The 13,004-nt window shown below is 45.5% G+C and overlaps 1 protein-coding gene across 1 annotated transcript in view; it reads right to left on the bottom strand.

Annotated features, from left to right (window-relative positions):
- Positions 1–8,748: 8,748 nt before the first annotated feature.
- The window catches only part of LOC126473754 (proton-coupled folate transporter), a 298,864-nt gene continuing 294,608 nt past the window's right edge, over positions 8,749–13,004 (bottom strand). The window contains exon 10 of the mRNA XM_050101010.1: positions 8,749–9,065. Coding sequence (XP_049956967.1) covers positions 8,987–9,065 — 79 coding nt within the window. The 3' untranslated portion in view covers positions 8,749–8,986. The remainder of the gene's footprint in view (positions 9,066–13,004) is intronic.

Below are 13,004 nucleotides of genomic sequence, written 5' to 3'. Positions count from 1 at the left end.
TCTGGTTCTTCCTTTCTCCTGTTATTGTGCTGTACGTCTCCTTTCTTTTCTTATTTCCCTTGGGTAATTGTTTTACCGGGAACAAGGGCCCGATGACCTCGCAGTTGGTCCCTTCCCCCCCCCCCCCCCCCCCCTTCTTTTAAACCAACCAACCAACCTGCACTTGCCACGTCTAGAACTATTGGCGGTACTTGTAGGTACGCTTCTTTCGCGCTACTTCTGTCAAGCTACAGGCTCTGAAAGGTACTTGTGTGGACACCAAATGGGGCCCATAGTCAGTACAGTGTTCTTCCACTGCCGATTTGTTAGGTTGTAAGAGCCGGGTGTACCTGTTGTGTTGTGCATATCTTTCATGGACTGTACGCTGTCGTCTGTCCAATGTATGAAAGGCCACATTCAAAGGGACCTTGTAAACTCCATGCTTCCTAAGCACCAAATCATCTTTAATGGCCGGCCGGAGTGGCCGAGCGGTTCTAGGCGCCACAGTCTGGAACCGTGCAACCGCTACGGTCGCAGGTTCGAATCCTGCCTCGGGCATGGCTGTGTGTGATGTCCTTAGGTTAACTAGGTTTAAGTAGTTCTAAGTTCTAGGGGACTGATGACCTAAGAAGTTAAGTCCCATAGCGCTCAGAGCCATCTTTAATGGAACCAAGGAGCGCTGCTGTCTTTGGTGAAGGGCGAAAAATCACTTTTATTTTGTGTTTGCTGAGCATCCGTCCTCTTTTTGACGAAATTCTTCTCACACAAAGCAGTAAAGCCATGGATTTAAAACTTTCCGTGTCTTATTCCGCATTCCTTACGCCCACTGTTGGTTTCATTCGTACTGCCTCACGCATCTGCTGCGGAGAGTATCTATTGTCTTCAAAAACTCTCTTCAAGTGCAGAAGCTCGTCTTCCAGATTTCTCTCTCCAGCAACGATGTGTGCTTTTGTGCCAGTCTGGAGGACGAGCTTCTACAATTGAAGAGAGTTTTTTAAGCCAGTGCGTATTCTCTACAGTAGATGCGTAAGGCACTACAAACGAAACCAAAGGAGGGCATAAAGAAGCAAAGAAGACGCGGAAAGTTTTAAATCCATGGCATTTCTGCCATATGTGGGAAGCCTATAGTCAAAAATAGGATGGATGCTCAGTAAAGATAACTTGGTACTTTAGAAGCCTGGGGTTTACAAGATCCTCTGTGAGTGTGGCCTTTCTTACATCGGACAAGGAACACCGACAGTCCATGAAAGGTGAACACAGCACCGCAGGTTCATCCGGCTCTTACAACCTAATAAACCAGTGGTACCAGAGAACTGTATTGACACTAGGCTCTCTAAGGTGGCGCATTGCGTATCTGTGGCATCAAGCGCTGTGATGCAGTCCGCGTGTTTAAAAGGACGGAGCGAGTTCTAGAGCATCAGTCATTCGGCTCACCCTGAAGATGGCTGAACGATGCACGGCCGAAATATCAGACGAACAAGTGGAATTTATGCGGCTGCACGACCGAAACATAATAGAGCAGTCACTGCGCCGCGAAAACGTGAAGATGACAAAAGCCTGTTTTTGAGAGTTCTTTGTGTAAAGCTAAACAATACCACCGCAGTTACATAGGAAAAACAATTAAATTCGCTATTTGTATGCACTATACACCTAGCCGGGTGAGTGTCTGTGGTACAAGATCCGAATCGTGTCACACATATTCAAGGGTGCAAGGTGTAACAACAATGTAATGCATGCAGTCATGACACTCTTGCTACCCACTACGTTACCTGTGTGCTGCTGGAGGGTAGATGCTGCAGTGATGTGTAAATCAACTGGAGGGAGTGCACTACTGTGAAAAGCTGTATAAAACTCCTAAAGGAATCTTCTGTTACCTCTGGTACACTTCCAGTATGGACATGAACCGAGTCGTTAAGTTTCATAGCTGTAGCGATTCTGAGTCAGAGACAGAAATTGGTGACATCCTGTCAGCACTATGCCCATGTCTCTCTAGTAACTTACTTGACAGTTCTTGCGAGAGAGATCGAGGCGAGCTAGAGTTCTGTTCCGGTTCTTCGTGTTAGCACAATATTAACGACATATTGTTAAGTTCAGACCCCAAACGCTACTGTCCCGAATATGACTGTATCTGACAAGAAACTCGTATTCATCGCATTGGCCTGTGAGACGTATAATGATAATAATCGGTTTTTGTTAGGAGAACCGATAATGAACTACGAGAAATGGCAATATGGCAGCTCAGAGTGGGCATTGGTTAAAACCGAAAGCGGGTTTGAGATAGGTAAACACTGTGTAATTAAGATGAAGTATCACTCTTGAGACTTTCAGATATTTGAAATGTGTGTTGACATTCACATTTAAGTGTCTGGCAGAGGGCTCATCGAACTACTTTTACAGTAACTTTATATGTTCCACTCTTGAACAGCTCGTGGAAAAACGAACGCCTATATCTTTCCGTGATAGCTCCGATTTCCCTTATTTTATTGTGAGAATCGTTTCTTCCTGCGTAAGTAGGTGTCAACTAAATATTTTCGCATTCGGAGGAGAAAGTTCGTGATTGAAAAGAACCTGCCGCAACGAAAAAGTCTTTGTTTCAATGATTTCCACCCCAAATCCTGTATCATGTCCGTGACACTCTCTCCCCTATTTATCGATAATACAAAACGTGCTACCCTTCTTTGAAGTTTCTCTACGTACTGTGTAATGATGCAACACCTCATAGCAGTACTCCAAAAGAGGACGGACAAGCGTAGAGTAACCACTGTTAGTAGATCTTTTGTATCTTCTTGATGTTCCACCAATGAGACGCAATCTTTGCTTTGCCTTCCCCACAGCATTTTCTATGCGTTCTTGCCAATTTAAGTTGTCCGTAAATGTAATTCGCAGGTATTTAGTCGTGTAACCGAAGTTTTACCGATGTCTTTAAGCACTGAAGTGGATGATCTCGCACTTTTCATTATCTAGGTTCAACTGCCAGTTTTCGCACCATATAAATATCTTATCTAAATCGTTTTGCAATTTGTTTTGATCTTTCTATGACTTTACTGGAGGATAAACGACAGAATTATCTGTAAACAACCTAAGACATCTGCTCAGATTGTCTCCTAAATCGTTTACATAGATAAGGAACATCACAGGGGCGATAACAAATTGGTTCAAATGGCTCCAAGCACTGTGGGACTTAACATCTGAGGTCATTAGCCCCCTGGACTTAGAACTACTTAAACCTAACTAACCTAAGGACATCACACAAATCCATGCTCAAGGCAGGGTTCGAACCTGCGACCGTAGCAGCCGCGTGGTTCCAGACTGAAGTGCCTAGAACCGCTCTGCCACAGCGGTCGGCTGGTCCTATAACACTACCTTGGGGAACGCCAGAAATCATTTCTGTGTTAATCAATGACTTTGCGTCAGTTACTACCAACTGTGACTTCTATGCCACGAAATCATGAATCCAGACGCATTACTGAGACGATATTTCATAAGCGCGCTAAGCAGCTAATAAAGTACGGTGTCAAAAGCTTCTGGAAATTTAGAAATACGGAATCAATTTGATGGCACTCAACACTTCATGTGAGTAAAGAACTGGGCCGGCCGGAGTGGCCGAGCGGTTCTATGCGCTACAGTCTGGAACCGCGCGATTGCTACGGTCGCAGGTTCGAATCCTGTCTCGGGCATGGATGCGTGTGATGTTCTGAGGTTAGTTAGGTTTAAGTAGTTCTAAATTCTAGGGGACTGATGACCTCAGCAGTTAAGTCCCATAGTGGTCAGAGACCAGTAAAGAATTGGTTGTCTTCACAAGAACGATGTTTTCTAAATTCCTGTTCACTGTGTGTCGATAGACCCTTCTCTTCGACATAATTCATAATGTTCGAACATAATATATGTTCAGAAATCCTGCTGCATGTCAACGTTAATGATATGGGCCTCTAATTTAGTGTATCTCTTTTCTTGAATATTGGTGTGACATGTGCACCTTTCCAGCCTTTGGGTACGGATCTTTCGTCTAGTGCATGGTTGATGGAGCTATTGCATCAGAATACTCTAAAAGGAACGTAATTGGATACATTGATGGAACTATTGCATCAGCGTACTCTGAAAGGAACCTAATTGGATACAATCTGGACAGGAAGATTTTTTTTTATTGAGTGATTTACGTTGCTTCACTACTCCGAGGATATGTACTAAGTTACTCATTTTGGCAGCTGTTTTCAATTCTTCTTTTGTGAAGAAATTTCGGAAGGCTGTGTTTAGTAACTCTACTTTAGCAGCACTGTCATCGATAGTATTTCCACTGCTATAGCGTTGAGAACGCATTGATTGCGACTTCACACACGACCCGAATCTCTTTGGATTTTGTGCCAGGTTTCGTGACAAAGTTTCGTTGTGGAAACTATTACAAGCATCTTGCACTGAAGTCCGCGCTAAATTTCGAGCTTCTGCAAAATGTTGTCAATCTTGGGGAACTGGCGTTCGTGTAAATTTAGCATGCTGTTTTAGTTACTTCTGCACCGGCGTTCTGACCTGTTTTATGTACCGTGGGGGATCAGCTCCGTCTTTTTTATTTTATTTGGTATAAATATCTCAACTGCTGTCGATACTATTTCTTTGAATTCACTTCTAGTCTACACTTATGTTGTTAATTTGGAGGGAGCGGAAGTTGTCTCTCAGCAAGGCACCAAGTGAATTTTTATCTTCTTCTTTACTTAACAGATATATTCTCGTTTATTTTTGGCGGCTTTGGGAGTTACGGTATTCAGTCTCGCTAAGACAATCTTGTGTTCACTAATCCCTGTGTCCGTTTTGATACTCGTTATTAGCTTAGGTTTATTTGTTGTTAAGTGGTCAAATGTGCCGTTTACTATTCGAGAGGGCTCATGAACTAACTGCTCGCAATAATTTTCAGAGAATGCGTTTAGAACAATTTCGGATGAAGTTTTATGCATACCTTCGCATTTAAACTTGTATTTGCGCCAACATAGCGAGGGTAAATTGAAGTCACCACCAACTATAATTATATGAGTTGGGTACGTCTTTATCCCTTCCCCTCCTCCCATGAATCATGGACCTTGCCGTTGGTGGGGAGGCTTGCGTGCCTCAGCGATACAGATAGCCGTACCGTAGGTGCAGCCACAATGGAGGGGTATCTGTTGACAGGCCAGACAAACGCATGGTTCCTAAAGAGGGGCAGCAGTATTTTCAGTAGTTGCAGGGGCAGCGGTCTGGATGATTGAATGACCTGGCCTTATAACATCAACCAAAACGGCCTTGTTGTGTTGGTACTGTGATCGGCTGAAAGCAAGGGGAAACTATAACTGTAGTTTTTCCCGAGGGCTTGCAGCTCTATTGTATGGTTAGATGAAGATGGCATTCTCTTGGGTAAAATATTCTGGAGGTAAAATAGTTCCCCATGCCGGGTGGGGACTACTTTGGAGGATGTCGTTATCAAAGAGAAACAAAACTGGCATTCTACAGATCGGAACGTGGAATGTCAGATTCCTTAATTGGGCAGGTAGGTAAGAAAATTTAAAAAGGGAAATGGATAGGTTACAGCTAAATATAGTGGGAGTTGAGAAGTTCAGTGGCAGGAGGAACAGGACCTCTGGTCAGGTGAAAATAGGGTTATAAATAGAAAATCAAAGAGGGATAGCCGCGCGGGATTAGCCGAGCGGTCTCAGGCGCTGCAGTCATGGACTGTGCAGCTGGTCCCGGCGGAAGTTCGAGTCCTCCCTCGGGCATGGGTGTGTGTGTGTTTGTCTTTAGGATAATTTAGGTTAAGTAGTGTGTAAGCTTAGGGACTGATGACCTTAGCAGTTAAGTCGCATAAGATTAAAAAAATAGGGATAATGCGTGAATAGGTTTAATAATGAAAACAAAATAGGAACACGTGTAAGCTACTATGAACAGGAAGGGTAACATGGATGGGGTACCACGTTAGGAACACCAGGAAGAATGCATTTGGAGTTATTCTGGGCTATTTTCGTAAACAGGTTCTGTTAGGACAAGAATCTCCATGCGGACAAGGTAAGACATCATGAAAGCTCCTACAAAAGCGACCATTAACTATTTCTGCGATACTTTACAATTTCCGAGAGGTCGACTTGGCTCTTATTTACATAGCCATATGATGTCAGTATAACGCTGAGAACCTTTAAGATGCACCTGCGTGGGTGGGCCACTATGCAGACATCTCTTGCTTGGTGCTGGACTTGCAGGTAGAAATGGGTCGCAGCAAACACGTGCGCGACCAGAGGCGTCTCACATGTTTTTTAGGTCAGTATTTCAGTGTAGTGACTTGCGTTAGAATAACACAAAGAAATGTGCACTAGAGATTAGCATAATCAGTTTCCGCCGTGTTCTGCAGTTTTTGTTGTTATTGGTCATGAACTTGCGATTCGTGTAGCATTTGTAAATATTTCGCCTTCTACACATTTAAGTGCTTTATAATACATTAAAATTATTTGGAATATGTTGTTAATTCTTCAGGTATGTAATTTTATGGTGAGTAAAATGCTACATATTTTAGAACTATTTATACATCTGGACAGTTTAACCACACTTCATTGGTAATGCACCACCTCGTCCCTTGAAACAGAAGATGATCTCGTGCTATGGAAATGTGATACTCGTAAATGTACTGGGTTACTTTAATGTTTTAATAGTTTATCTATGGGACTTCATCATCTTGAAATGGAAATCTGCGTTAGTTTCCAGTAACTTTTATTTCAAAATGTATTTAACTTTAACTGTTTTTTTTATCATACAGATACTTTTCCGTGTGTAGTGGAGTAAGAATATAGCAGACAAACTGTTAAATACTATATTGACAAGATTTTCTCGATTGGAACGCGGCCGGCCGATGTGGCCGAGCAGTTCTAGGCGCTTGTCTGGAATCGCGCGACCGCTACCGTCGCAGGTTCGAATCCTGCCACGGGCATGGTTGTCTGTGATGTCCTTCGGTTAGTTAGGTTTAAGTAGTTCTAAGTCCTAGGGGACTGATGACCTCAGATGTTGTTAAGTCCCATAGTGCTCAGGGCCATTTGAACCTTTTTTTTACTGGAGCGCTTTTAAATTTCAGTAGAATATTCGTTCCTAGATACATGACCATGTTGCAACTTCGAACGTGTTTTCACGTTTGGAAAAACGTTAATCTCCCGAAACCATTTTTTTATCTTCCGTAAATGACCGCAGCACATAAAAAGGGAATATCATTACTTAAAAACGACGTAAGTTATAGGGCTGCTGGCAGAATGGTCGAATGCAATTACGTGGTTCACGTATTTTTGTCGCTGACTATCAATGTTAAATTCTCTCTCAATCCGTCTGTTATAGGATATGCCCACTGAGATATGTAGGTAAATTAATAGCAACGCAAATACGTGGCGTGTTTTTTAAATAAGTACCGTTTTGAAATTGAAAAAAGGACATGTTAAGATATCTCAATAATTTTATTTTTACATGAAAGCCTGTACCTTAATCTACGCACTGACACCATTACAGTCTGAGTCTTCCTTGTTTACGTTGTGTACTGAGTGTTTAAGAGGCCCCGATAATCGTGAGTTCCTCCCACTGTGAAGTACCGGCTGTTATAAGATTTCTTAGTGCTAAAGGCCTAAAAGCGATCGATATTCATCGTGAGATCTGTGCAGTTTACGAAGAAAACATTACGAGTGATGGAATGGTAAGAAAGTGGGTGAGAGCATTTAAAGATGGCTGCACAAATGTGCATGATGAACAACGGAGTGGGCGTCCTTCGGTTGTTAATGAAAGTTTGGTGCAGGAAGTGGACAATACGGTGAGAGAAAACAGACGCTTTACGATTTCCTCCTTGAGGGATGACTTTCCTAATGTTTCTCGTAGTGTTTTGTATGGCATTGTGACGGAACACTTGAATTACCGAAAATTGTGGGCACGTTGGGTACCGAAAATGTTGACGGATGTGCACAAAACCAAATGTTTAGGCAGTGCACTGACTTTCCTTGAATGGTACCACAACGATGGTGATGATTTCTTAAGCCAAGCTGTTACGGGCGATGAAATATGGGTGGCCTACGTCACACCAGAATCAAAGCAACAGTCCATGGAAGTTGAGCAAGGGCATCGTTTTGCTGCAAGACAATGCCCGTCCGAATGTGGAGATTCAGACCAAAGATCTCATCACATCTTTTCGATGGTAAACTCTAGATCATTCTCCGTACAGCCCCGATCTTGCGCCGAGTGACTACCATGTGTTCCTGCACTTGAAGAAACACCTGGGCGGTCAGCGTCTTCAAGAAGATGACGAAGTCAAAACAGTGGTGATGCAGTGGTTAACAAGTCAGGCGGCAGACTTCTATGAGGAGGGTATTCAAAAACTGGTACAACGTTATGACAAGTGCCTCAATATTGACGGAAATTATGTAGAAAAGCAGATTAAGGTACAGGCTTTCATGTAAAAATAAAATTATTGAGATATCTTAGCAGGTCCTTTTTAAATTTCAAAACGGTACTTACTTGAAAAACACGCCTCGTATTTCTCAAATTATAAGTCAAGCAACGACTGAATTAGAAATACGAAAGGAACTGGGGGGACACATATTCAATAATCGGTATTAATAGAAAGAAACCGTTAAGAATAAGAAAATTATTTTAGAAAAAAAATCAGGAATAAGTGATGTAAGTTATTGAGAAAATTGTAGACATTAAACACTGACAGTAATCTATGATTAGATTCAATAATAAAAAAACATTTTTACTGCGAAAAATTAAAAATATTTTATTTTCCCCTAAACGTACGCATCCGTAGCGGTGTGGTATAAAAGTTCTGTGAGCACACGAGAAATTGTCACAACGTGGAATGATCGCACTGGTTTGAACTCTGACGTGGTAGATAGAGGTCGAGCCACTGTTACAAATTTCCAGTGCAGCTGGTCTGTAGCAGTATCTGGCACACAAGCTAAGCCAGAGGGCAACGTCGGCGGACTAGTGAGCTGGCGAGCGTTGGAGTTGGTGCAGCGGCCGGCAGTTGTCACGTCTCGCCGGAGTCTCCCGTGGTCTCGACGTCGGCAGCGTCCAGGGGCGCCCTCCTCAGGAAGATGCGGATGATCCTGCAACACCATAACATTACTTAGCTCCAGAAGCTGCAAAGACTGCCTACCGCGTCACACACAACACTTGGTGACTCTATATTTACAAGTAATCTACTACAGAATCAACCTTTCACTCCGCAGCGGAGTCAGCGCTGTTTTGAAACTCCCTCGCAGATTTAAACTGTATGCCAAATCGGGAGTCGAGCTGGTAATCTTCCTTTCGCGAGGAATACTCTAACCGACCAAAACTATCCACACACAAGTCAAGGCTATAGTTGCGTCAATACTTGCCTTCCTATCGGTCGTCCCTACAGTGTTTCAGCTCTGTTTTTGCAGAAGCACGAATCACGAGTGTAGATTGCTAGCCCTGCGAGAGGGATGTAGAGCTTGATGCCCCGCATCTCTCCTTTCCACTGCGACATTCTAACAGGTAAGTTCTCTTTCTTGACTTCATTGGCTTTCCCAGCTTGTTATGTTATGTTAACCGGGGACCAAGATACGACGGATAGGCTCTGTCCCCACCGCAGCCGCAGTGGTCCACAACCCCACGACGACTACCGCAGTCCACTTTACCCCTCTGCCGCCCCACACTGAACCCAGGGTTATTGTGCGGGGTTTGGCCCCCGGTGCACCCCCCCCCCCCCCACCCCAGGGAACGTCTCACACCAGACGTGTGTAACCCCTATGTTTGCGTGGTAGCGTACGTGGAGAACTTGTTTGCGCAGCAATTGCCCACATAGTGTAGCTGAGGCGGAATAAGAGGAACCAGCCCACATTTGACGAAGCAGATGGAAAACCGCCTAAGAACCATCCACAGACTGGCCGGCTCACCAAACCTCGGCATAAATCCTCCGGGCGGATTCGTGCCGGGGACCGGCGCTCCTTCCCGCCTGGAAAGCCGTGCGTTAGATCGGACGGCCAAGCGGGCGGGCTTTTCCCAGCTTAGTAATTCCTGATAGGCTCTTCAGGTTTCCTGTTGGATCCTAAACTCACCATGATTTAAAATTTCGGAGATCCATCTGTCAACCATCTTAAATAGAATGTTTTTGCTGCTGAGTCCTGCTGTGAACTGATGCAAAGATTTTTTTTTCCCTTTATTGAGTTTCGATTTCCCCCCAAAGGGGCAGGCTGGCAGCTGATTAGTACGCCGCTCTTCAGCCTACAGAATTTTTAAAACATAAGAAAAAGATAATAAATAATAAAAGCAGGCGATAAAAACGGTGACTTAAATTGTAAAAAGGCGGAAAGTTGTGGAAGTTAAAACATAAAACAAAAGGTTGGCGAAGATAATTAAATACACAAGGAATCAGACAGGTAAAATAGTACACAGACAGTAAAAAGAACATGGCGACAGTCTGCTTTCTGTTCGCAAGAGATATAAAAAAATCACACCCAGCGACAGTATGATTGCTATTCGCTACACTTCAGAAAAGAGACACAACACTTAACACTCACTTAAAACACTGCACTAAAAAGTTAGCATGAAGATGACACACCACAGCCAAGGGCAGATGCGGGGGGGGGGGGGGGGGACCTGGACAGATGAGGGGAAAAAAGGGGGAGGAGAGGAAAAAGCGAAGTGGGAGGAAGGAGCCAACGGAGTGGGAGGACTCATGGGGGGGGGGGGGTCAGGGCAGACACGAGAGGGGAAAGGCAGAGGAGGGGAATGCAAAAGGACTCTAGGGAGAGAAGGGAGTCAAAGAGAGTGTAGGTGGGGTAGAGAGAAAAAAAACAGGATGGGAGGGGAGGGAGAAGAGGAAGCCCGGGAAAAGGACAGAGGAAGAGAGGGGGAGATGAGGATCAGAGTTGATAGGAGGGATAAATGGAGGGAGAGAGGGCATTATCTGGGGGGGGGGGGCGGGGGGCGGGCGAGAGTTTGAGAGGAAAGGAGCAACCAGGGGATGGGGGGGATCAAATCGGCGGGAGGTGTAGAGGACATGGATATGTTCGAGGAAAAGGAACAAATTGGGGGAAAGAAATCAAGTTGTAGAGGATCTGCTAGGGGGACGTGAGGCGTTACGGAAGGCGAGGCGGAGCGCCTGGCGCTCGAGATCTGGAGGATGCGAAGGTTGCAAGTTGTAGTCCTATATAAGCCTCCGTGTCGTAAACTGCGCATGCGCCGCAAACCACAGCTGCTGCCCTACAAGACTGCGCTGTTGGCGCTGCACTTAGTAGAACACTGGCGGCAACGATGTATCGCACTCAAAGACTATTTTCAAACTCTCGGGCTGGCCGCACGAAAGAACATTCTGTTTTGATGCGGTATAGTACAGCGTTCCACGTCTCTTTAATCAAAAAATCTGTCGACGTAATTTCAGTTTCCTTTTTCACAAATGCTGTTCAAAAACCAGAAGTACTGACAACTATCTTAGTATCATCAAATTGCATCTCATGTCCCTCGTTTAGGCAATGTTCTACTACCGCAAATTCTTTCCGATTGTTGTAGCTTCGTATGACTGCAATGTTCCACACACCCCACACTGACACAAGATTTTATATACGCCAGGTTTCCGAAGTCGCAAAACATCTTCCACTGAGCAGAACAGTGCCACAATCTTGTATGGTGGATGGAACAAACGCTTATTATTAAAACTCCTTAAAAGTCTTCAAGTCTTAAACGACATGCCTAAGCATAAGGAATAAAGGCCACAGATCTGTGCTCATCTTTATGCACCTCTGCAGATGGTCCAGAATCCATAGATCGACGAATCTGCTTCTCAGAGTATCCATTTTCCTTGAACACAGCCACCAAATGTGTAAGTTATTGCATGCAAAGAGTTGCCATCCACTGTGCAAGTAGCCTGTTTATATGTTTGTATGTTGGCAGAGCTATAGACTGTATTAATATCACTGACAGCGCTCGGCGCCTTCGGTAAGGGACTCTGTGGTTGGACGGACATCCATCGTAAAATGATGATTGATGTACACTCCTGGAAATGGAAAAAAGAACATATTGACACCGGTGTGTCAGACCCACCATACTTGCTCCGGACACTGCGAGAGGGCTGTACAAGCATTGATCACACGCACGGCACAGCGGACACACCAGGAACCGCGGTGTTGGCCGTCGAATGGCGCTAGCTGCGCAGCATTTGTGCACCGCCGCCGTCAGTGTCAGCCAGTTTGCCGTGGCATACGGAGCTCCATCGCAGTCTTTAACACTGGTAGCATGCCGCGACAGCGTGGACGTGAACCGTATGTGCAGTTGACGGACTTTGAGCGAGGGCGTATAGTGGGCATGCGGGAGGCCGGGTGGACGTACCGCCGAATTGCTCAACACGTGGGGCGTGAGGTCTCCACAGTACATCGATGTTGTCGCCAGTGGTCGGCGGAAGGTGCACGTGCCCGTCGACCTGGGACCGGACCGCAGCGACGCACGGATGCACGCCAAGACCGTAGGATCCTACGCAGTGCCGTAGGGGACCGCACCACCACTTCCCAGCAAATTAGGGACACTGTTGCTCCTGGGGTATCGGCGAGGACCATTCGCAACCGTCTCCATGAAGCTGGGCTACGGTCCCGCACACCGTTAGGCCGTCTTCCGCTCACGCCCCAACATCGTGCAGCCCGCCTCCAGTGGTGTCGCGACAGGCGTGAATGGAGGGACGAATGGAGACGTGTCGTCTTCAGCGATGAGAGTCGCTTCTGCCTTGGTGCCAATGATGGTCGTATGCGTGTTTGGCGCCGTGCAGGTGAGCGCCACAATCAGGACTGCATACGACCGAGGCACACAGGGCCAACACCCGGCATCATGGTGTGGGGAGCGATCTCCTACACTGGCCGTACACCACTGGTGATCGTCGTGGGGACACTGAATAGTGCACGGTACATCCAAACCATCATCGAACCCATCGTTCTACCATTCCTAGACCGGCAAGGGAACTTGCTGTTCCAACAGGACAATGCACGTCCGCATGTATCCCGTGCCACCCAACGTGCTCTAGAAGGTGTAAGTCA

The sequence above is a fragment of the Schistocerca serialis genome, chromosome 4 (genome assembly GCF_023864345.2).
Source record: "Schistocerca serialis cubense isolate TAMUIC-IGC-003099 chromosome 4, iqSchSeri2.2, whole genome shotgun sequence".
Lineage (NCBI taxonomy): Eukaryota > Metazoa > Arthropoda > Insecta > Orthoptera > Acrididae > Schistocerca > Schistocerca serialis.
The sequence above is the reverse complement of the archived record's forward strand: the minus strand, read 5'-3'. Positions and strand labels throughout refer to the sequence as shown.